Here is a 25,615-nt window from a genome sequence, read left to right as displayed (position 1 = left end):
GTCAGACGGCCTAAAGACCACAGATTCAGTCACTATTCATCTGCGGGATGCACAGATTAACCGGAGATATCCACTGTAATCTGCACACAAAATCACAAAAAAAACAAACACACACAGATGCACAATGTATACAGTGGTATTCATTCTTTATCTCTCTGTTGCTCACAGCCTGGTTTTATTCTCTCAACAACAATTTGGGCAACGTGCACGCACACGCGCGCACGCACACACACTGATAGACTGTCTATCTGTGTGGGGAATGACTCACCTCCTCCACCTGGAGTAGAGCCAAGCCTTTCTCGCCTCCTCCCCCTTCATCTGTGTGAGCCCTTCACTTCACTCACTCCAGCTCCACTATGGAAGCATTTCAATCATTCAAATTAGCTGTAATCACAGCCAAAGGCAAAGAGTGGGAATGGCAGCACGTCACTCTGCATACTCGAGAACACTTAATACATTGATTTTATATTGAGCATGCTGTGTTTCAAAAAAGGGAGCCGGGGAGGAAACAAATAAGCTATCCAGGCCAAGCCTTTTCTGCCACGCATGCATCCGAGACAAAGGATGGAAGCGGTGGATGAGAGGCCGGCTTTATAATGAGCAGCGCTATAAGAGTCCTTTCAGTCTTCAGACCTGACATGTGAGAAGCAGTGCATCAGTGGCACCAGCTGCAGTCTTCACATAATGACACAAATTATTGGCTCGTTAATGGGCGGCTTAGCCTTGAGTGTTCAGCCCGCAACACCATTCTGAGAACAGGGGAGCACGGGATCAATCTCTGCCTCCTTGGACGTGCTGTAAAACACGGGATGCATCCAAAGGACATCTTATCCACATCGCAGTGTCTCTCTCTCTCTCTCTTTCTCCCTCTCTTTCTAATCCATACTGATCCCTGGAGACTCATATTAGGAGACTCCTACACACGCCCCTCCCACACCTTCTCTCTCCCCCACACACCACCCTCAGAACCACTATCTGTCCACCTCCACAGTCGGCCTGTGGACAGACCCAGAATAACAATGTGATCTTGCCTCTTAAAGGCACACAGGCAGCTTTTTGCATCATTATCTTCCAGTTCAGGACTTCATGTCGTCCTCATAATACAGATGTCTGCTGGAATAAATCAAAACCAGCCGCTCACACTTTCATCTCATGTGGATATAATTGTTACCTCTGGATATCTGTTGCTATTCAAACATGCAGCAAAATAAAAAAATATATAAAATCATAAGTAAATAGTCATGTGAGATAAACAAAGCTGTCACGTACGACCACTGGAGCGCCAAATCTCCAGAGCCCCTGTGTAGCTGTGGCGCCGGAAAAGCAATCAACATCAAAACAGAGAGTCAAGAGCAGGACACGGCACTTGCAGGCTGCAGTCAATGAAGCTAGCAGAGGAGGTGCTGGTCCAGACTCCAACTTGCAGGAGGAAGCATTGCAATAGGTGTGCCTAGAGTGCCCCCTCCTGTCATATCAATAACAATTGCATAAATGACATGGCAAAAGTAGAAAGAAAAACAAATCATAGTTTAGGACTCAAAGATGAAAGAGTGCCACACATTTTATTCTGTAATTGTCTGATCGCTTCATTGACTGACAGTCCTGACTCATTAAATCAACAGGCGTGCAACATTAAAGCATTATTCGTTCACACAGTTCTTCGACGTTTTGCATTCTCTTTGAATATCTCTTCAGATCTGTGTTGCAGGCGCTCACCTGACTAAATCTGTCAGCGAAGCTCGATAGGCCGAACTCTACCACAATGGAAAACTGTGGTGTTGCACAGGAAGCCATGAGGTGCACTCGTGTGTAGGAGGTGCTGAGGTAGAAAAAGGGTAGTTCAGAAGTTAGAGTGCTTACTGCAGCAGTATCTACTTCTATTTATAACCCGACTGTGGTCTTTACTTTCTAATCTCAATTGCCAACACCGAGCGCATTTGATTCAGAGACAGTCCAGAATTGCAGTTTTTAAAACGGCATATTGCAAATATATCCTGATTGTATTTCTGCTCAGCAGCCTGCACATGTATTTGTAGTTAACAATAAACTTTAGCTTTCTTTGTAGTGACTTTAACCTCATGAACAGTCAGATTCGGTTAATGATTATAACTTAAGTTTGTCATTCTACTCTAAATCGTTTATTCACACATATTATAATCTTTGCTGCACTTGCACTAAATCGGCAATGTGTCAAGCTGTGTGTCAAGTGTCACCTCAAGCCTAAAGTTAAAGAAAAGTGTGCAGCACATTTTTTGTGCAACAACAAAGACTCCTGTAGGGGATTTTATCAAGATTCAGTGCTGCCACCAAGTGGACTCAGGTAGAAAAGCAAGAGTTTGTTCAAGCCTCCCTTCTCTCATGGTGTTGTAGATATGATTCTGTTTTAACAGCATTGTTCAAAAAAACTTTATTTCCATTTAAGGAAAAGATAAGATAAGATGGTGCGTATACCTACTTAAAAATGCACTCAATTGAAAACCCTGCATATAAAATCAGTACTGAAGAATTATCAGAAAGAAAGATATACCTAAAATATCAAAGTAAAAGTACTTGTTATGTAAAATAAGTATTATATTTATCATTATATATAGGCTACATGTAAATATCTGTATAATTTGATATCTAATAATTTTACTTTTTGATGCTCAATTACATTTATTGCCATAAAATGACTTGCAATACTCAAGTACATTTAATATCAGCTAATTAAATGTATAGGTCTTAAATTAATTACTTGTAACTGGGTACTCTTTACAAACACTGCATGTCGGGAGGATTTTTCATGATTTCACCAACTCTTCTTAATGTTGGCTACTTTTATCCACAATGTAACTTATTTTATACACTGATAACAATGTTTTACATGTCAGCTCTTAATCTGAAAGGTAACATTGTCATTTCCCCCTGAAATGTAATGCAGTACAAGTACAACCACCTACCTCCAAAATACTGGAGTAGGCTGTGTACTACACATGTTACAGTCTACCTCTTTGACCTGTCATAGCAGGGTGAGCACAGGTGTTACAGAAAACAAGTCAGTGATGTCTGTGTTCTGTTTCAGGTGAGTCATCTTACAGGTGTTTGTTCCCAGCTGCAGCATTAGCTTGTTGGAGGTAACGTGAGTGTGAATACTGAAATGTTAGTCTTGGCTGTTTGGTCAGCTACAACATTACCAATGCTCGGGTTTCTTTATTAGCTAAAATAAATGTAGCTATTAACAGCTAACAGTTAGCTATTAGCTGCTAAGACTACTTGTTTTCTTGGTTAAATTTAGCTTAACGTAGCCAGGGCCCAGATGTTAAACCTAACTTTAAGCTAGCATCAACATTATAGTGAGGGAGGAATATTAGCATAGCTGTTAGCCACACTGTGTAGGGCTTAATAATGAAAACATGTTGCAGGAGAGGCTGATTATCCATAGGGCCCACTAGTTTATAAGGTTTATAACATTAGGTTTTCATTGGCAGTATCAATATATGTAACTGGAGTGGTCAAAATAACAGATTTTAGCTGCATTGCAATACATTTATAGAAGTAGCTAATTAATAGGTAAACAAACAGGTGATAGATGATACAAATACAAATAAGACACACCTGTTTTTAATGGATTTTACTGCTTCTTCTATTTTATATGAATATGTATTATGAAAACTCAGCATGCATTTCTTTTCATGTCATGTAAATTCTTGATTTTTCATTTACATTACTTCGGTATCTTGAGAAACCGTCTTGGTTAAATTAAACAAATTATGAAAATGATGTGGGAGTCAGATTGAGGAATGTTTGCCATCTAATAACACTTAAGTTAACCCACCTCCAACAGGCAAGCAGCAGCCATCATTACCCTGCTAAAGGGAAACCAACTGAACGAATTAAAGGCAGTGAGTAAACAAACTCAACAGCTAAAAAAGAGACCAAAATATCACTTCTTTTGAAAAGAGAATTGTGGATTTCTTTAGTGTGAATACAGTATAATAGCTTGTGACACGTCAGTGGGGATAAAACAGGGCAAAAGATGTACATGCAGTGAAAAAAGCAGCTTCAGCAGAGGATAAAGAAATGCAGGTGGATCATCTTTAGGAGGCCACTTCAGGGGAAGCAATGAGAACAGTGTCAACAGACAGTCTTTCATGGTGCTTATGATGAAAACCTGTATAAAAAGGCCTACAGGAAGCAATCATATAATACTTTCAATAAAGCTGTTTTCATTGGTTATTGCTTCTTGTTTCTGCTACATTTCAGGAGTCAGAGATCATATGGAGATCCACTACAGAGCCGGCTAGCTGCCGTATAACTACTATGGTGAGTATCGGTAATGTAACTTAAGTAGGTTGTTGTAGTGTTTGCACTGTTAACGTGCAGCTATGCTGAAATGTGAAAAGTCCTCATCGCGCTTTGTTACGACAGTTTCTGAAAACTCTAAAAGCACTTACCCTCGTTCATTAGTCGGCTAAATGTTCAACACCCCCTTAAATACGTCCGTCCATCCATTACATTACAAAATAAAGTAGGAATGGGATGTTGCAGTGAGTAGCGGCGAATGCTAAAAGGGAGTGCTGCCATAATGGGCATCAGATCCGGATCCAGGTTAGCGGGCAGTGGAACCGCGCTCAGCAGCCTCTATGAACATCATGACAGAGGCTGTCCATATTTAAAGTACATTACTGTCTATACTGATGTCTGGATGAGGATGACTCTCCCTTGAGAGTCCAAAGTTTCATCAACGTCACTGATATATTTATAGTACATCTAGCGCCAGGTTAGGACAGTCTGCACTCTTGAATCAGTATGTTATATTAGAGTGGCTACGCAGAAGGCCCTCCTGAGTAAAAACCATGAGACAGGCCTTTTGGTGGTTGAAATATGGATATGCAGCACCACTAGAAATTTTAGGGGCCTTGAAAAACAGCTCAATAAAACATTGGAGGCAAAGGTCAGGGCAGAAAGCAATAGAGCCAATATCAAGTGGCTGTTAGAAGAGCTGCATCTTGAAAGAAAATAAGACATTTTTAATTAGCAAAACTTTCCAAATGGGTTTATAGCATGCGTTATTATATATGTAAATATATCTACAGTATACATATAGTGTACATGCTGCATGTATGTGTGTTTAATAATGCAGTCATTAATACAGGCATGTAAGTAATGGAAATCGCCTGATGGTGGTGCAAAAGGCATAGAAACAAAATTTAAAAGGCTTCTTCCTAATGTGAACATTAATATACCAAGAGTTCAAAGCTACTTAAACCGTTATTACATTATTTGAGATATTGTGTTCACAAATAAACAATTTGGCAAACAAAAAGGTTTAGTGTAACCCAACTAAAAGACTAAAGTGCATCACTGTAACCTATGGATCCAAATAATGTGTTTAATCATTTTACCTTAATTAAAATGAGGCCTGTACCTTGAATATAAGACACACGAAATACAGAATCTCACAATGTGGGTGCAAATTAATGTCATACCATAGGTGTAGAGGTGTAAAACACCGATATTAATCGAGATCTGGTGTCTGTTGTAAACAGATAACAACTGATTATTATAAGACGGGGTGGTAACCTAGACAACTGTTAATGTAAACTCCCATATTTCCATGTAGTCAGAGTAATCAATATGAATTCCCCAATGTCTCTTCCACACGAGTAAGTATTATCATTGCTTTAAAGTTTAGAGCTTAGAAAGGAGGAGATGAAAGTTTCAAGAAGTGAAAAGTGAACCTCTTCTTGCTGCATCAATACAGTTTCATCACAAGGAGGCAGTGTTGTCTTTTTTGTTTGATTTTAATTCATGCTGAGGGAACATGGCGAGACAAGCAGCAGGTTATCGTTTAAAAAGATGCTACGATACAAACTCGGAGGATCCTGTGTTCTCATTTGATCAAGTCAAAAAGAAGATACACAAAGCGTAACATAATGTTGCATTTAAGAGCAGGATGATGGACAGCATCTAGTTTAACATATATCACACCTAATAAACAGCATTCAGTTTCAATTTGCCTAATTATAATCTTAAGTTCATATATAGTTGTTCAATAGCAGAAAAAAACAGCTATACCATTAAAAGGCAAAATATGTCTCAGTTTTAGCAAATCATATTCATATTTTCATTTTTTTTAACTTTTTCAACAAAAAAAAATCGTTGTGTCTTTGTCACGTCCACGATGCTCAATAAGAGAAAAAATAGAAATGATCCAGCTTATGTAGTCAGGAATCTTGGTGAAGACATACAAAGGCAATTCATCTGTTGTGCCCGGGTTCTTCTTGGAGGACACCACCCCGTATGCCTTTCCATCCTCGCAGACCAGTGGACCTCCGGAGTCTCCCTGGAGGTACACACACAATATGGATTGAGTGCTTCAACAGTGAATCAGTTATCATTATTGACCAATGTTTGCTTGTCCATGTTATGTTACAAAAATGTATGTACTTCATCCGGTCCAGTGTTTCCCACAGAGCAGTACCAGTCCTGCCCAACACACCGCTTATCGTCACTGAGTGTTACATTGACTTCCATGAGTACATCAGACAAGAACATATCTTCCCCTGTTAACCCCCAGCCGGAGACGAGACACGAATTTGGCAGAGGGCCATCACCTTGGTCTGCGAGAACAATGCTTTTCACATTTTCGGTGAATTTCACCTTGGAGCTCAACTTGTGGACAGAAAGAGATACAAATATATATAAATATATATATATTTATTTTAAGGTATTATTGTGAATCTTTATTTTAGTACTCCTTGTTTAATGTATTCAATAATGCATTTGGAAATGGAATAATGAAAAACAAAAGAGAGAGAAAAACCAACCAAAACCAAATAATACAATTCTTTTTTTTACCTTAAGAAGCATGATGTCATTTTTTAAATTGGGTGCTGGACTGTAGTCTTTGTGTGGAAATGCTTCTTCCACAGACACACGCTGCATGTCATTCCGGTTTTGGATATTGTCAGCCCCCAGCCAGGCTATGTAGGACCTGGAATGATTCAATTAAGTGCAAGGAGGTTATCAAGGACTTTTTGTCACAGCATTGTTTTCATAGAATACAATTTATTTCAAGACTTATTTACCAATCAGGAATCAATTATTGGTGCATTTTAAATGGAAGTCTCAATTCATGGATCTAAGTAGTCTTATCAGGGGCCCCATAACTCCGAATAGATCGACATAAATGAGTTAAACTCACTTGGCCTTGCAATTGGCTGCAGTCACCACAAACTCCTCATTCAGAAGGAAGCCATCACAGTATGTTTTTGAGTTATCCTCATGTAGCCTCTCCAGAAACACCATGTATGGCCTGCTGTGTGGCACAGCCTCTTTGCCTCCTATCACTGTATGAACTGAGAAAAAAAGTGATGCATCATACACATTTAAACTAAAGAGATCAAAGAAACTCATGAAATAATCCTTGTTATCTTTGTACACTTTATGTCTCACAGTACTGAATGTGGAATATTCCTCATGCACTTAGTTTTCTTTAAACCGCATGTTATAACCTGTGTGAAACAGTAAAGTAATGCCTTAAAAAATTAAACTTACCTCGACGATCAAGAGTCAGTGCAAGTATCAGTACTACCAGTCGGATGAACATGGTGAGATTGCACTCCAGCTGAGCTGCTGAAGAGCAGTGGCATACCTCACTGACAATTTCAGGTCTTTAATGCTTCTGAGCGTGAGGCAGAACAGTGTTTCAGTTGTCACCACGTGTCATCAATACATGCAAATGATGTGGGTTTGAACACATCCACATCTCTATCAACTCCAAAGCGTGATAGAAGTTAGATTTTCATAGCACAATTCATAAATCTCTTGACAATGTTTAACTAAATCTGTGGTTGGTAAGTTATTCTTGAAACATTTTTGTTATTGAAAATCTCTTAACATCTCGACAGCAATCAATAAATCAAAGGTTCTGACAAATAAAAAATAAAAAAATAAAATCCTGTACATGTGGCTTTTGAAGACTTTTTAATAAGCACATTTAATTGTCTCATTTGGCTTATATGAAAGGATTTGAACCTGTCTGTCTACCAACATACCTGCCTGTCTGTGCACAATCATTGTGCTTGACTGGCAGATATATTGCTACTATACTGTACTAACAATAGCCTTGTTCAGTGTTTACGTTCAAGATGACAATGCTAGGTTTTCTTACATGTGAGACATGAGGTAATGCTAGTTGTATATGGGTAGCATAGCCCTTGAGCCTGTTGATCAGTATTTAGCTAGCTCAGAAGCATAAAGCACACACCCCATCCCCTGCCAAAGAACAAGTGAAAGACTGTTCAGCTGCTAACCCAAGAGCACAAGGCACACAGCCCTTGAGCCAATGAACATAGCTGCTACAGCAGCAACAGACTCGATCAGCAGCTAATGGTAGCACAAAGCACAGCCCTGCAGCAGTCAGTAGTAACTGTGATGCAGGGAAGCCTTTTTGGACTGAGGTACATTGGTGACCGCTATTGTGCTTGTGTTTTTATGATTGTGGCATTTAACAGAGTGGTTTGTTTCTGTGTTTATTAAACTAAAAAAGCTAAGGGAGCTTGTAGAATGTAGCAAACTAGCTGCTAACACATATCCCCTTGCTGGGCTGAGGCTCTCTGAGGTCACACAGTCCCAAAAGAAACATTATCCTAGTTTTGTCAAGTCAAAAGATAGATATTGCAGCTAATGCCTTACTGTCTATGCGCTGATTCAGTCTGATCTAACAGTAGCCCCTATTATTGTATTATTATTATTATTATTATTACTGTTCTTATTATTATTGTGTTTAAAGCATCCCACTTGTTCACACTGCATACACTGTCACTGTCTCTATTCTTGGTGCTATTCAATCAAATTCTATTCTGTTTTAATTAATCGGTGAAAAAAAAAAAACATTGTTCAGCAACCTCTGATTCCAGTGCACTCTGTGTCTTGTGTTTCAAGGTGTTCGTTGATCACATCCATTTGAAATGGTGTTGCATCATTTATCTTGTTCACAATCAGCAGGAGGTATAGATTAATATAGTCAGCATTTCCTTTTTCATTCTTTGAGGTTTTCCTGTCAAGGCCAGAGAACATTCTGTGCTGTTCTCATACCAAATAACATTCAGTTAAAGTGTGCAAATTAGTATATTGGACTGGCAAGTAAAACAGGGATGAGTGAAGGGTGGCTGTAGTTAGACATCGTTATTAAAAGAATAGAAATGCAATAAAACGTAGTTGTTAGCAAAACAAGATGATGTTTTTCCGTGGTATTTCTAATCTTAAAACACTCCGAAGTACTTTATTTGCTTATTTAAATCAATAAAATGCTCTAATGGCAGAGATGACCCCTGGAGCCCTAACACACCTACAATAACTATGAGCTCTTTTATAACAAATCAAAATTTACCACTGAACATAAAAAGATACAATTGAAGTATAATGTGAGGGCAAGGTGACTTACTATTATAGGTAGTTAGCCTACTGAGAGAACATGGTGAGCAAGCAAACACAACTCAGAGGATCCTGTGTTCTTATTTGATTGAGTCAAAAAGATTTACAAGGCCGTAATGTATTTAATGTATAAAATGTTGTATTTAAGAGCAGAATTACATTTGGTATCTTAACAACTATTAGACTTTAGAGCTTAGAAAGGAGGAGATGAAAGTTTCAAGAAGTGAAAAGTGAACCTCTTCTTGCTGCATCAATACAGTTTCATCACAAGGAGGCAGTGTTGTCTTTTTTGTTTGATTTTAATTCATGCTGAGGGAACATGGCGAGACAAGCGGCAAGTTATCGTTTAAAAAGATGCTACGATACAAACTCGGAGGATCCTGTGTTCTCATTTGATCAAGTCAAAAAGAAGATACACAAAGCATAACATATTGTTGCATTTAAGAGCAGGATGACGGACAGAATCTAGTTTAACATATATCACACCTAATAAACAGCATTCAATTTCAATTTGCCTAATTATAATATTAAGTTAATATATAGCAGAAAAAAAACACCATTACCATTAAAAGGCAAAATATGTCTCAGTTTTAGCAAATCACATTCATGTTTTCAGTTTTTTTTTTACTTTCCAAACAAAAATAAAGTTCAACTTCAATGTCATGCAACATAAATTCAAATGTTGTGATTTGATCAGTCAGTTGTTACTTTTTTCCATGATGCTCAATAGGAGAAATAGTAGAATTGATCCAGCTTATGTAGTCAGGAATCTTGGTGAAGACATACAAAGGCAATTCATCTGTTGTTTCCGGGTTCTTCTTGTAGGACACCACCCCATATGCCTTTCCATCCTCGCAGACCAGTGGACCTCCGGAGTCTCCCTGGAGGTACACACACAATATGCATTGAGTGCTTAAACAGTGAATCAGTTATCATTATTGACCAATGTTTGTTTGCCCATGTCATGTTACAAAAATGTGCGTACCTGAGCCGGTCCAGTGTTTCCCACAGAGCAGTACCAGCTCTCCCCATCACACCGCTTATCGTCACTGAGTGTTACATTGACTTCCATGAGTACATCAGACAAGTAATTATCTTCCCCTGTTAACCCCCAGCCGGAGACGAGACACGAATTTGGCAGAGGGCCATCAACTCGGTCTCCGAGAGCAATGCTTGTCACGTTTTCGGTGAAATTCACCTTGGAGCTCAACTTGTGGACAGAAAGAGATAAAAATATATATAAATATATATTTACAAGGTATAATTGTGAATCTTTATTTTAGTACTCCTTGTTCAATAATGCATTTGGAAATGGAATAATGAAAAACAAAAGAGAGAAAAAACAACCAAAACCAAATAATACAATTCTTTTTTTACCTTAAGAAGCATGATGTCATTTTTTAAATTAGGCGCTGGACTGTAGTCTTTGTGTGGAAAATCTTTTTCCACAGACACACGCTGCATGTCATTCCGGCTTTGGATATTGTCAGCTCCCAGCCAGGCTATGTAGGACCTGGAATGATTCAATTAAGTGCAAGAAGGTTATCAAGGACTTTTTGTCACGGCATTGTTTTCATAGAATACAATTTATTTCAAGACTTATTTACCAGTTAGGAATCAATTATTGGTGTATTTTAAATGGAAGTCTCAATTCATGGATCTAAGTTGTCTTATCAGGGGCCCCACAACTCCGAATAGATCGACATAAATGAGTTAAACTCACTTGGCCTTGCAATGGGCTGCAGTCACCACAAACTCCTCATTCAGAAGGAAGCCATCACAGTGTGTTTTTGAGTTATTCTCATGTAGCCTCTCCAGAAACACCATGTATGGCCTGCTGTGTGGCACAGCCTTTTTGCCTCCGATGATTTCCCCTGTATGAACTGAGAAAAAAAGTGATGCATCATACACATTTAAACTAAAGAGATCAAAGAAACTCATGAAATAATCCTTGTTATCTTTGTACACTTTGTCTCACAGTACTGAATGTGGAATATTCCTCATGTACTTAGTTTTCTTTAAACAGCATGTTATAACCTGTGTGAAACAGTAAAGTAATGCCTTAAAAAATTAAACGTACCTCGACAATCAAGAGTCAGTGCAAGTATCAGTACTACCAGTCGGATGAACATGGTGAGATTGCACTCCAGCTGAGCTACTGAAGAGCAGTGGCATACCTCACTGACAATTTCAGGTCTTTAATGCTTCTGAGCGTGAGGCAGAAAAGGAAGTGTTTCAGTCATCACCACATGTCATCGACACATGCAAATGATGTGGGTTTGAACACATCCACATCTCTATCGACTCCAGAGCATGATGAAAGTTAGATTTTCATAGCACAATTCATAAATCTCTTGACAATGTTTAACTAAATCTGTGGTTGGTAAGTTATTCTTGAAACATTTTTGTTATTGAAAATCTCTTAACATCTTGACAGCAATCAATAAATCAAAGGTTCTGACAAATAAAAAATAAATAAATAAAAAAATACATGTGGCTGTTAAAGACCTTTTAATAAGCACATTCAGTTGTCTCATTCGGGTTATATGAAAGGATTTGAACCTGTCTGTCTACAAACATACCTGCCTGTGATTGTGCACAATCATTGTGCTTGACTGGCAGATGTGTTGCTACAGCTATTAGTGAGCTTGTCACACAAGAATGGAAGATAAATGTGACAGCAGTGAGTACTAACAATAGCCTTGTTGAGTTTTACGTTCAAGATGACAATGTTAGGTTTTCTTACATATGAGACATGAAGTAGTGCTAGTTGTATATGGGTGCCATAGCCCTTGAGCCTGTTGTTCAGCATTTAGCTAGCTCAGAAGCATAAAGCACACACCCCATCCCCTGCCAAAGAACAAGTGAAAGACTGTTCAGCTGCTAACCCAGGAGCACAAGGCACACAGCCCTTGAGCCAATGAACATAGCTGCTACAGCAGCAACAGACTCGATCAGCAGCTAATGGTAGCACAAAGCACAGCCCTGCAGCAGTCGGTAGTAACTGTGATGCAGGGAAGCCTTTTTGGACTGAGGTACATTGGTGACAGCTATTGTGCTTGTGTTTTTTATGATTGTGGCATTTAACAGGGTGGTTTGTTTCTGTGTTTATTAAACTAAAAAAGCTAAGGGAGCTTGTAGAACGTAGCAAACTAGCCGCTAACACATATCCCCCTGCTGGGCCGAGGCTCTCTGAGGTCACACAGTCCCAAAAGAAACATTATCCTAGTTTTGTCAAGTCAAAAGATAGATATTATTGCAGATATTGCAGCTAATGCCTTACTGTTTATGCACTGATTCTGTCTGATCTAACAGTAGCCCCTATTATTTATTGTGATGTTTAATGCACCCCTTTTTGTTCACACTGCATATACTGTCAGTCCTCCATTCTTGGTGCTATTCAATCAAAGTCTATTCTGTTTTAATTCATTGGAAAATAACAAACATTGTTCAGCAACCTTTGATTCCAGTGCACTCTGTGTCTTGTGTTTAAAGGTGTTTGTTGATCACATCCGCTTGAAATGGTGTTGCATCATTTATCTTGTTCACAATCAGCAGGAGGTATAGATTAATATAGTCAACATTTCCTTTTTCTGAGCTATGAAACCAGTAAATCCCCCCTTGGTTATTACTCATTCTTTGAGGTTTTCCTTTCAAGGCCAGAGAACATTCTGTGCCGTTCTCTTTCTTCACCAGACCAAAGAACATTCAGTTAAAGTGTGCAAATTAGTGTATTGGACTGGACTGGAAACAAGATGATGTTTTTCCGTGGTATTTCTAATCTTAAAACACTCTGAAGTACTTTATTTGCTTATTTAAATCAATAAAATGTTCTAATGGCAGAGATGACCCCTGGAGCCCTAACACACCTACAGTAACTATGAGCTCTGTTATAACAAATCAAAATTTACCACTGAACATAAATAGATATAACTGATCCACAAGTATAATGTGAGAGCAAGGTGACTTACTATTATAGGTGGTTAGCCTACTGAGAGAATATGGTGACAAGCAAGTTTTACTAGCAGAACTACATTTGGTATCTTAACATCTATCACATACATACATACATACATACATATTTCTATCTCTCTTTGTCCTCAAGTTGAGCTCCAAGGTGAATTTCAACAAAAAATGTGAGACCCATTACTCTTGGAGGCCGAGGTGATGGCTCTCTGCCAAAATCATGTCTAGTCACCGGCTGGGGATTAACAGAGAAGAATAACTTTATGTCTGAAGTACTCATGTAAGTCAATGTAACACTCTACGACGATAAGCAGTGTGCTGAGAAGAACTGGTGCTGCTCTGTGGGAGAGACTGGCGTCCAACTTTTTGGGAATCTGGGCTGTTGTGAAAGTCTGTGTGTTACGTCTGTGTGTTATGCATAGGTATGTTGCATTGTTCTGATGCCTGTGTTGTAACATACACAGCCTTGAAGATCTCTGTAAGTATTTCATGCAAAATGCTGAAGCTCTCTGAGGTCAACCAAAGGAAACGTTGTTCTCCTTTTGTCATGTCATAAAACAGTGCAGAAAAATAAGACTTGTGAAATGTGACCACTGAGCTTTATATAAAATATGTAAGTATTAAGTGTTAAACAGGCCGCAGTTAGTTAAGTTTCTAATGAGCTACTACGTGAGCTACATGATATGCACCGGTTGTGTCAGATCTAACAACAACCCGTCTCACCAAAGTTGATGATTAAGAAATTGAATGCCAACATCAGTTTCTGGCAGGCGTTTTTGGAGCTAGTACAAAACTGCTATTCACAATAACGATCTTCTCTGGGACAGAAAGGCATGTGCATACCTGAAAACTTGACTTACACTAATGAAAAGGGCATTTAGGGAATCTACTCTACCCAGTACTGCTGGCAGATGATTTCAGAGGGTATGGCCCTTCATTATATCCAAAAGAGGGCAGAAAACAATGGATGAAAACTGCATGATATGTCAAGGTCCTACAGAAGGTTGTTCAGAGCCGAGAGAGTGCATTGCCAATGAAGGTCTTACTTGCAGGATGAAAGCCAGACTGATATCAAGCCATGCAAGTCTTTTAAATCATGTTGTTACAGCATCCAAATCATTTATTGAATGGTTAAATGTTCACTTTAACAAGACATAGTTGGACAACCAGCACGGTGGTAAGATTTATGCTTTCATGTTTGTAAAACAGTATTTTGTAACATAACCTGTAACCCCTGTAAAGCCCCACTCCTTAGGAAATTATTCTGGTTACTATTATAGGTAGTTAGCTAGTTAGCCGGGCATGCTAACCTTTGCTGTTCACACTAGAGCAGATAAACCAATGTTTTAGTTTTTGAAAGATCATTTCATAGAACACACCGCTCTCCAAACTCCAGAGTAGAGCAGCTATCATTATCTGTGCTGGATCTTTACTCTAAGTATAGCAGCCTCTGATTCCCATGTACTCTGTTTCTTGTTTATCAAAGTGTTGGTTGCTCACATACGTGTGAAATGGCGTGTGGTGTTTATCTTGCGTGTAATCATCAGGAAGTATTGACGACTATCGTAAACCATTTCCTCTTTTTTTATGGTGTGAAGCATAAGTACATCCACTTGTTCATCTCTCATTCTTTGGGGGCTTACTTTCAGTTATATATGTTCATAGGGCAGATTGGGTCCCAGTCCCTTTTCATTCTGAACTAGCAAAACACACGCCCATAAAGTATTCAAATGTAAGACAGGGATGAATTCATTACGGTTTTGAATGGAGGGTTAAAAGAGGGTTGTGAACGGTAAAGGGATTGGATGGAGCAGAGGCTGATGAGAAGGGCTGAATGGTGATAAAATATGTCAGTGAGTGTGGACGCGAGAAACCCAAGGAGTAAGACTCAGGGTTGGCATGTCAGGATGAGGCCCCATGGCTTCATTGTCCACTGAGGTGTAAATGACCTTCTCTGCTGGGCTCAAGATGACTGTACAGTAGGTATTGGTACAGAATAGGTCAGGGATTCCTTGGCTGGAGCAGTTGAAGTATCTTGACCACAGCATAGTTCTGAGGACATCCCTGACCAAGAGAGAAGTGTTGTCATTTGAACTGTTTCAATGCTCAATTTCAACAGTATCGATACTGATACCAGCTGTGCTTTCTCGCTCTCCCTTCTCTGACAGCAAGTCGACACAAACACTGCTGCAGTGCAGGCCTGCCTCCTCACACCCAATTACCTCAAATGCTGTTGTGCTTATCACACAGTACGGAAGCTGAGCTACATTTATCTCTAATAAAAATCTAAAGTTGAAAGTTCAAAGTTACGCCAGTTTTTTCCCTATGGCATTGACCATGCTATCAAATACTGATATTTAAGGTATTGTAGTTTACAGCATAAAAAATACCCAGAGTAAAATTTGTATATGTACATATATTGAAAGAATATATGATGATTTTTTTCATATTATTCTGTGTATATATATGTATTATTTACAATATTATATTTGTACAAGTAAATGTTCTGCATTTTAATTTATTCTAGTTATGTATAAATAACTATATATGTGACATGTAAATATAATGATTGTAGCATTTCTTCTGTTATTTATAGCATTTTTATAACTTTTATTTATGCTGTTACCCATTGTCAACTATTACATACTGCAGTATTAGTCACTATAGCACATATCTTACATCTCTATTTCTCATAGCAACTCTACTTATAAATGTAAATACATACGCAGTTGTCACACTACATTGCCCAGCCAAAAAATAAATTCATGCGCTCTATTTCGTTGGACCGCCTTTAGCTGTGATTACGGCACATATTCGCCATTGCATCATTTTTTTAACGTATACAATGTCACAACATTTATTTCCGTCCAGAGTTTTTCATTAATTTTTCGCCAAGATCTGTTATTGATGATGGGAGAGTCGGGTTACTGCGTAAAGTCTTCTCCAGCACATCCCAAAGATTCTTATTGGGGTTAAGGTCTGGACTCTGTGGTGACCAATCCATGTGTGAAAAATATGTCTCACCTGACCTCATTTTTTGGAAACATAACGTTGCTGAACCTAGTCATGGCCAACTGAAGCAACCCCAGATCATAATACTGCCCCCACAGACTTGTACAGTAGGCACAAGGCATGAATGGCCATCACTCTGGAACAGGGTAAATCTGGACTCATCGGACCACGTGACCTTTTTCCATTGCTCCAGAGTCCAATCTTTATGCTCCCTAGCAAATTAAAGCCCCTATTTCCGATTAGCCTCACTGACAAGTGGTTTTATTAAGGCTACACAGCTGTTTAGTCCCAATCCCCTTGAGTTCTCCACTCACGATAATGGTTCACCACTATCCTTCCAGATTTTAATAATGTGTTGGACAGTTCTTAACCCAATTTTAGTAGTTTCACCAATATTATTTTCTTTGCTTGATGATAATTTGACCCTTCTGACACAAAGTAACATCCTCTCCACATCCATAGGATATGTCTTCTGACATAACTTGTTGCCAGCTGGAACATATTAATCACTGCAGTAATTATTCAATGGAAGGCTCTTAGCTATTTGCTTAGTTAAATCCAATTGGTGGTGACTTTGTTTTTTTTGGCCAGCCAGTGTAATTTCAATGAAGATTTTTTACAGTTATTTATATATTTTATTTGAATTTACTCTAATTTCTTATTGTCTTTTCTGTTTATATCTCATCTTAAAACCTCTCTACAGTGTGATGTTTCTATTCTAGAAGGAGCTACTGTGATTGGATAAACCATCTGTCTATCACCGTCTATCACAGGCTACCTTCGACTAATCAGGCCAACAGTAGGCGAGCACTACCACCAGTGGAAACAGTTGGTAAATTAAACTCTTACTGACTCATGTTGACACTAAAGAGTCATTTATTATATAAGAGACTTGTCACAATAACAAGAATTAGAAGAAACAGTGGCAATAACATTAGTAATATTACATTCTTCTTCTCTTTAAGCCAAAGTGAGTGAAGTGTCTGCAGCTTTTACAGCAGTAAAAGTAAAAACTTGGGCAGAGGATGTGGCCCCTCCTCTTATCCACTTGACATGATGTGTCAATCACCCAGGCAGCCCAGTCGCCCGAATAATACATTAGCAGTCAATGTTTCTGCTCTTCATACAAACCACTTTGACGTTTCTACAATACGTGTCATATCACATTCACATTGCATGTTTACAACATGACTTTTACATTGGGAAGTAAGCAAGAAGGCTGTCAAACCATGCAGTGACCGTAGTTTGAGACGGCGTTACAGCATTTGGAAGCGTGACATCACTGGACACCACTGTGGTGACAAAAACAGGTATTCTGGCGATTGGTTTGAGACGGCCTATACTAATGCAACAGAGTTACTACAGTTGGCTAGCCGCAGTCAAAAGCTTGAGTAAATAAAGTCTATATAACTTCCGGTTAGAAATGAAAAGCTGAATTCATAAGCAAAAAACAAACAAAAAATAATTTGTATTGTGTAAAATATAAAAATGTGTCCATATTAAAGGTTTATTGGAGACCACTGATTGCATGTAAAAATAAAATACAACAAAACAGATGGTAAATTAACCTAGAACTAAAATAGACACAATATTGACTGTCAAAATATATGGAAATGTTTTTAAGCCCTGTCAGTAGTTGTTTAATAATAAGTTTATCCTGTAAAAATGCTTTACAATAAACATTATTAATAAATAGTACATTTATAGTAAATAAAAATGTAGTTAAAGGCACAATATGTGAAAATGTTGGTTTAAAACATTCAAATTTAACATTATCAAGAAAATGTGAAAGAATAGCTGTTTTCACATTATGTCAAAGCCGTATGTGTGATGCTGCACTGATATCTATTGACGTTAACATGCTAACCAGCTAGCCCCTAGCTACTTTGTACTTCAGTGGGTGATAGTCTGATAGGATACATCACCAATGCTCCCCTGTTGCTCTGGGCTCCCAGCCAGGGAAGAGTCAGCTGATATGACGGAAGGGTAAGAAATCGACAGGTGGCCAGTTCTTACATATTGCACCTGTGGACCATGTTTCAGACCTAATGCTCCTAGCTCACACTCAAAGTCAGAGAGGCATAGAGGATTTCCCAGGCCTTTTCTACGAGGTTCTAGGAAATCTCACACTGTAAATTAGGTAAATAAGGTAGCTTAAACACCTATAATAACTAAAATATGGTGTCTGTTTTAAGTCAAAAGTTAGAAGTGAGAATAAATAGATATAACTGATACACAAATATAATATGAGTTGCATCCAGATGCAGGTGGCAACCTTCAAAACTGTAAGGTGTGTCCTCGTTTTAGTTCATACACGTCATGGAGTCTAGCGTTGTTTTTCAATAATATTATTGTAAGCTAAAAAAAGTCATTTAAGTTGCAGCACAACATCACTGTTGTCCCACCTTAAGGTCTGAGATAGGATGAGGAGTGACTGGGATATCAAATAACATTCAACATAAATGATCTGCCTGATCATGTGGAATACATTTAGTCTACGTTTGGTGTAATGATTAAGCAAGTGGGAGCTATTTAATGGCTAAACCAATTTAACGCCAAAACAATCTCAAAGTCATCATTTCACATTTGGAAACAATATTGGGAAGTGATGGCAGACGCTGTCAGTGTCCACCCTGAGCATTGACCTCTCTGACAGATGTTGCTAAAAATACACTTAAAGGGAATGTTAAACCGCAGGAAGATGCATCGGTGGACTTTCATCACAAGGAGGCGGTGTTGTCTTTATTTTTATTTAATTCAACCTGTGGCATGAACAGAGGTACTGAGAGAACATGATGACACAAGCAGCAGTTTATTGTTTAAAAACTGGTACAATACAAACTTGGATACATGATGCAAAAAGCAGTAACGTGTTTAATGTGTATTATGTCGTGTTTGAGAGCAGGATGACAGACAGTATCCGAAATCGCCTACATCACTTCTATTAAACAGCATTAAATCTAAATTTCTGATTATAAGCTGAAGTCTAGTCTTAAGAGAATCTATATGCGCTTGATTTAAATTTGGAATCTCACTAATTACAATCTGAAAGTTTATTGACAAGTATTGACAGTTGTTAAGTTGTCAGCCAAAGCATCTCTCTTTCTTAAATGTGCCAAATCACATTCAAATATCTAGCAACAGAGTAAAGCACTTTTTGATTAAATCTGCATAAAGCCAGCCATTTGTCAGACAGTATCATTGCTGTGATATTAGCATTTCAATTATCAGCTCTTACATGTTAAACTAATAAACTGAAACACAATAAAACTCGAATGATGTGATTTGATCAGTCTAACAATTTTTTCATGCATTTTTAATGGTCAGATCGATCCAACTTTTGAGGTCAGGAATCTTTGCATAACATTTGGTTGGCTGTCCACCTGAGCGTGGTACGTAGGTGAAGGACACCACCCCGTATGCCTTTCCATCCTCGCAGACCAGTGGACCACCGGAGTCCCCCTGGAAGTACATACACAATATGCAGTGAATGTTTCAACAGTGAATGGTTTGTCAATGTTATATTACAAAAATGTACATACTTCATCCGGTCCAGTCTCTCCCGCAGAGCAGTACATGTTTTCAGCATCACACCTTGCATCTTTGATGAGTGTTACATTGACTTCCATGAGTTTGTCAGACATGTATTTATCTTTCTTATCTGTTGCCCCCCAGCCAGAGACGAGACATGATTTTGGCAGAGAATCACCTCTTCGATCTGCGAGAGCAATGGGTTTCACACTTTGGCTGAAAATTGCCTCGGAGGTCAACTTAAGGACAGAGAGGGACAAAAACAAAAAAACACAAATATGATACTAAGTAATATAGAATACATAGAGCATTTACAATAACACAATGAGAAACCAAAGATGTTAAATCACAAAAATAGTAATAATAATGCATTGCGAGGCTTTTCTTACCTTAAGAAGCATTATGTCATTTTTATATGTTTTTGAATTATAGCCTTTATGTGGAAATGCTTGTGCCACATACACACGCTGTGCTTCATTTCTCTTCTCGAAACTGTGAAGTCCTAGAAAGACTTCATAGAAACTGAAATGACAAAATAAAAAATTTAAAAAGTGATTTGTTTTTCTCTGTGAGAGCAGTGTATTCACAAAATAAATTATTGTCAATGTTTTGTTGTTAGTTGTTAAAATGAATAATTCTATCAGATGCCTCAGAACTCCTAGCACCATCACTGCCAATATACAGATACCAAATGTGTTAAACTGACCTGCCCTGGCAGTGGGCCGCAGTCATCACAAAATTCTTGTTCAGAAGGAAGCCATCACAGTGCAGTTCACCAGCATTAGTTTTCACTTTCAGAAGTGCCATGTATGGCCTGCTATGTGGCACAGCCTCGCGGCCTCCAATGATTCCTGCTGAATGAACTGAGGACAAAAAAATAATATTGATAATATCATAATATTATATTTATATAGTCACAAAACTAAACAGACCATCGCTGACCATTCATCTTCATTGTGTCCTTAATAGATTTGCCAAAACTGACCCATAAACATAATAAAAATAAACAGATTCATCCTTGTGTATTGAATGTCCCACATTGTGGAATGTTCTCTCTCATCTACAGAAGTACAAAATAAACTATATAACAACTTGGATGGAAAAGTATAAATAGCCATAAAATGCCTCTTACCTCTGCCATCAAGAGTCAGTGCAAGTACCAGTACTATCAGTTCACAGTGGATGAACATGGTGAGATCACGGTCGAGCTGAGCTACTGAAGAGCAGTGGCACACATCACTGACAGTTTCATTATTTAAATGCTTCCTTGTAATAGGCAGCGGAGGGAGTGTCTGTGTAATTTGCATATGCAGATGTGTGTGAGTGTGAACCAAATTGATGAGGAGGACACTTTCAGTCATAGTACAGTTTTTTGACAATGTTTTATTAAATAGATGTGGCGTATATGTGTGTTACATACACTTTACAGGGCTGATTAGAAATCAAAGAGACTTAACAATATTTGTAACCGATATACATTTGCAGTAAAAATATGAAATATTTGTGTCAAAATTTAGAACGACCAGTGATGGAAACAACAATTTACTCAAGTGTTGAGGTTCTTTGCTTGAGTATTTTCTTTTTCTGCTACTTCATATTTCCTCTCCACTACATTTAATTGATACTCACTACATTAATTTAATAATTTTAGTTACTTGTTTCTTTTCAGATTACATGCTGCATCAGAGCCATTGTGAGTGCAAGTTTAAATTAACTTATTACTTTGACTCAAGGATGACTTTTGGGGACTTTTTAAATCAATTTACTTAGATTTCTATTATTTTACTGTTTATAGGCTATTTATTGTGATGTGTTACCAATCGGATGGTGTTTTGGGCGGGACACTGTGTGAGAGGAAGTTGTGCTAGTGCCAAAGTAGCACATTTTTAAATTAGTTTATTTTATCAGCAATCTGACAGAACAATCACAATTATCAGATATAGGCCCTAATAATTAGCCAGGCTAATAATCTGGAATCATCTGGTCTATCTCTTACATACAATACATGTGATATGTAACATTATATTTGACACTGACAGTGATGCTTTTTGATGGAGACTTTGCTTCACTAATATCTGGCCTGGATTACCATTTCAATAAATTTACATCACATGAAAAGTCACCTCTTAACTCTGTCCACGACCGCAAGTTAACTTGTAATTGAATCAAACGGTGCCCAAGCTTGAGCATAAATCAGATCATTGTAGTGAACTGCGATATGATGCGCCATAATTTCTCCACTGATTCCTCTGTGGTAACACTCACACAGCCCTGAAGACCTCTATTGCATTTTGTGTTTAAAGCCGCGGCTTTCTCAGAGGAGCCTCTATGTCTGTCACACAGCCCCAAAGGTAACATTATTCTGATGTTATCACGTCATAAGACAGTGCATAAAAATAGGATTTGTTTGAAAGTGTGGTTAGTGGAACTTTAAGTGAAATGTGACCCCTGAGCTACCAGAGGAAAGAAGAAGTCATTAGGATTCTGTTGGAGGGAAAAAGATCAGTCGGCAGACTGCATTTTCATAAACCAGCATTAAAAGTAGTAAAGGAATATTTCTGTCACTCTTTTTCTTTTAAGCAAGGAGCCACTTCATATTTTGTTTATGAGAATATGTATGTGTAATGTACAGTAATTCAGATATATAAGCTTGTGGCCTATTTGTTTCAGTTTGGCAAAAATAAAGAAAAATACACTTGTGAGGTACCGACCAGTTTAAACCGATGAGAGATGACAAGGAATGTTGGCTGCAGGACAATAACTTTGGATCAAACATGAATGAAGCTCTGTGTGTAAAAGATACAAAGAGATTTGAGAAACTGCCGGCTTTAACCTGTTGCCCCTTTTTTTTGCAGTGTAGTCAAGCCTGAAAGTATGCAGCCTGCTGACCACAGAGGACAGATATGTCTGTTACATCACTTCCCTAGTCTAGACTCAAGTATGTCCCTCTTATATGTTAGTCACAAACTTTATTGTAATTGTTTTGAATGATGCACAATAGAGTTTTCATGTGTTAAGGAAGAGGGGAACAAAAGGTGGGGGGGGAAGATGAGAAGGAAAAGAGTGAACAGGTTTTTTAGGATGTGAGCTCCTGGAGTCCAGGGCAGTAATGGGAATTACAGAAGGAGATGCAGAGAGGAACTTGCTCGGTAAGAACAGGGCCTTTAGCTAGCCCGTCACTTTTATGGGGACCACGGGGCCGAGAGGACTGGCTGGTTTAGCCATTGGACGCAGCAACAAGGAAAGAGGGAATGTAATAACAGCCATGAAAAACCATCAATCACAGTGCAAATTACATGTTTATTATGAAGAAAGGAAAATGGCAACAATAAAAGCCAACAGACAGAGAAACAGACATTCCTAGCACCGTCATGATTGATCAAACCGTGGGTTTAACGGAATCACATATGGTAACAGAGGTTTATGGCCTGAGAGCCATGCTGATGTGACACTGACTGTGTTCAACAATTACCCTGATAGTAGCTGACTCATGTCTGAGCTGGTCTTATAAATGATCTTTTTTTTGCACAAATATGGTCTAAGAGTCAATCAACTTTATGCTCACGTCAGACTTTACGATGAAAAGTGTCTGCTAGGGTTTTCGGCTCAAGCGTCGTCATCATGTGTTTGTGTGTGAGTATTTCCAGTAAGCATGAACCGCTTATATGCCTGTTCTTACTGCAGGCTTACCGAGTGCGTTGTGGCCCAGCGTTTTGGAGGTGGAAGCCGCCACACAGAAGCACTTCCTGTCCACAAGAACGGATTCCAAGACTGTAGTTCAGCCTCTGTGATGGGAGGACGTCACCACTGTCAAGAGAAATAAGACTGATACTAGATAAACGTAAGAAACGTAACATGCAAACACACACACAAGGCTTCTGTAATGTGTGTTTAACACAATAGCATTTAAGATAAAGTATTTCTGACCGTAGTCAGAGGAGTGGGATGAGGTGGGAGAGAGCAAGAACGCAGTATTGATCCTGTGAAAAAACTGGTATTGAAACACTTTCAAATCATATCGATAGTCTGATACTTTTGACAACACAGACTCTAAGGCAGGATTTTTTGACATTTCGCTTTTTTGTAAGAACGACTTTGGTGATTTGAAAGACAAAAAGTCGGCACATGCATTCCATAAATGTATTTCCTTATTTCTTTCTCGGTCAGCATTTTGATTCAAAAGAGAATATGTATTTCCTGTCATTTAAAATGACACATCTCAAAGACTGTGCAGAGGTTTCCGGTTCTATTTTAAGTCTATACATAGGCCCACTGTTCTCTACTGAATCATAATGATACTCTGTTTTGATACCTTACTTTGCAGATAGATTTTCTGCTGAGTAATTGTGACTCAGATCAGGAAATATCACATCGAAGAATTGGAACAGCACTAACAGCCACCTACGATATAGTTTTGTGCAACAGACGTAATTCAGGCAGCACTGCAAATGTTGAAGTTTGATTTGAAGATTAACATCCAAAATCTATACCAAAATTGCTTGTGAAATTTTCATCAGGTTTATGACATACTCTACCTTAAACTGCTATCTTTATTGCTATCTTAATGTTGACAATCATCTATTTTCCACTAAACAGGAAACTACAGAACAAATGAGTCACGTAGACGTGTGGTTTCTAAGATTCTGATTCACGTATAAAAAATGTTCTGACAAAAGATGAAGAGATTGCACATGCAGCCACATCTTCTTTTTTGCTGATGCATAAGCAAAAATCATACACATGAGAATATCTCCTCAAGGTTCGTTATCACATTTTCGGCCTCTGATTTTGAGCCTCTATAAATTTATGCATTCATATTCAGGCTTTCTGAGCAGTAGTTTGACAGCTGGAAAGGTAATGCTGCACCGATAGACAGATCCCAGAGAGAGTCTATAAGAAAAGAGAGAATAAAAAACATTCTTTGGTGCACCTGTGATTTCAATAAAAAGATTTTTCTTCCAAGTCAGGCTTTGACTGTTTATACACAATTATAGCGAGATATGTGCCGTTTGTATTAACTTTGATAGACACTGCACAATGAAAACATCCAATAAACTGGATGTAGAATTGAGGAGTTATTTTGATAATTGCTATGCAGCTTTTACCAACTCTCTTCAGGAGATTACATCTGATGATTCAAACTTGATTGATCTTATTTGGCTTCTGCCCGTTTGACAGCTCTCTGTCAGGAGTGTGCGGTTACACACTGGCAGCAGACCTGCAGCACTTATGCAGATATGCTCTGTTTGTCTTTATCTCTTGTCTTATCTCTTCTCTGGGCCTCCACCACAAACAAACAGCATCATTGGCACACAATTCATTTCCTGTCAGCAGTTTTCTTTACATATCACAGTTGGCCTATATATATATATATGTATATATATATATATATATATATATATATATATATATATATATATATATATATATATATATATATATATATGTGTGTGTATATATATATGTGTGTATATATATGTATATATATATATATATATATATATATATATATATATATATATGTATATACATACATATATATGTATGTATGTTTTGTAAGCACCCAGTCGCAATATTGACCTGAACATTTAAAATATGAATTGGCAGACAGTTAATGACTATATGTAACTACCTAAGAAAACCACAGGTGACTTCTAGCCAAAATCGGGCCTCTACTCGAGTATCA

General features: G+C 38.2%; 2 protein-coding genes across 2 annotated transcripts; both read right to left on the bottom strand.

The window, feature by feature from the left end:
• Positions 1–5,764: 5,764 nt before the first annotated feature.
• On the bottom strand, positions 5,765–7,608 carry LOC141005122 (mast cell protease 2-like). Its single transcript, XM_073476884.1, has 5 exons — positions 7,540–7,608; positions 7,187–7,340; positions 6,841–6,976; positions 6,430–6,654; positions 5,765–6,325 (listed from the first exon to the last, which is right to left on the bottom strand). The coding sequence occupies exons 1-5, from the start codon at positions 7,589–7,591 to the stop codon at positions 6,125–6,127; spliced, it is 768 nt and encodes a 255-aa protein (XP_073332985.1). The 5' UTR covers positions 7,592–7,608; the 3' UTR covers positions 5,765–6,124.
• Positions 7,609–9,700: 2,092 nt separating this feature from the next.
• On the bottom strand, positions 9,701–21,136 carry LOC141004753 (uncharacterized). Its single transcript, XM_073476411.1, has 11 exons — positions 21,062–21,136; positions 20,636–20,792; positions 20,319–20,451; positions 19,941–20,168; positions 19,711–19,860; positions 12,003–12,006; positions 11,501–11,578; positions 11,144–11,303; positions 10,798–10,933; positions 10,406–10,630; positions 9,701–10,301 (listed from the first exon to the last, which is right to left on the bottom strand). The coding sequence occupies exons 1-11, from the start codon at positions 21,117–21,119 to the stop codon at positions 10,125–10,127; spliced, it is 1,506 nt and encodes a 501-aa protein (XP_073332512.1). The 5' UTR covers positions 21,120–21,136; the 3' UTR covers positions 9,701–10,124.
• Positions 21,137–25,615: the final 4,479 nt, after the last annotated feature.

Source organism: Pagrus major, chromosome 11 (assembly GCF_040436345.1).
Source record: "Pagrus major chromosome 11, Pma_NU_1.0".
NCBI lineage: Eukaryota > Metazoa > Chordata > Actinopteri > Spariformes > Sparidae > Pagrus > Pagrus major.
The sequence above is the reverse complement of the archived record's forward strand: the minus strand, read 5'-3'. Positions and strand labels throughout refer to the sequence as shown.

Bases quoted from the DNA above. Each gene is read 5' to 3' on its own strand.
- LOC141005122 (XM_073476884.1), bottom strand. From the start codon at position 7,591: ATGTTCATCCGACTGGTAGTACTGATACTTGCACTGACTCTTGATCGT. The intron at 6,977-7,186 runs GTGAGTTTAACT...GAATCATTCCAG, and splicing joins GCAGCCAATTGCAAGGCCAA to GTCCTACATAGCCTGGCTGG. The intron at 6,655-6,840 runs GTAAAAAAAAGA...TCTGTCCACAAG, and splicing joins ATGACATCATGCTTCTTAAG to TTGAGCTCCAAGGTGAAATT.
- LOC141004753 (XM_073476411.1), bottom strand. From the start codon at position 21,119: ATGTTCATCCACTGTGAACTGATAGTACTGGTACTTGCACTGACTCTT. The intron at 20,169-20,318 runs GTAAGAAAAGCC...TCTGTCCTTAAG, and splicing joins ATGACATAATGCTTCTTAAG to TTGACCTCCGAGGCAATTTT. The intron at 10,302-10,405 runs GTACGCACATTT...GTGTACCTCCAG, and splicing joins GAAACACTGGACCGGCTCAG to GGAGACTCCGGAGGTCCACT.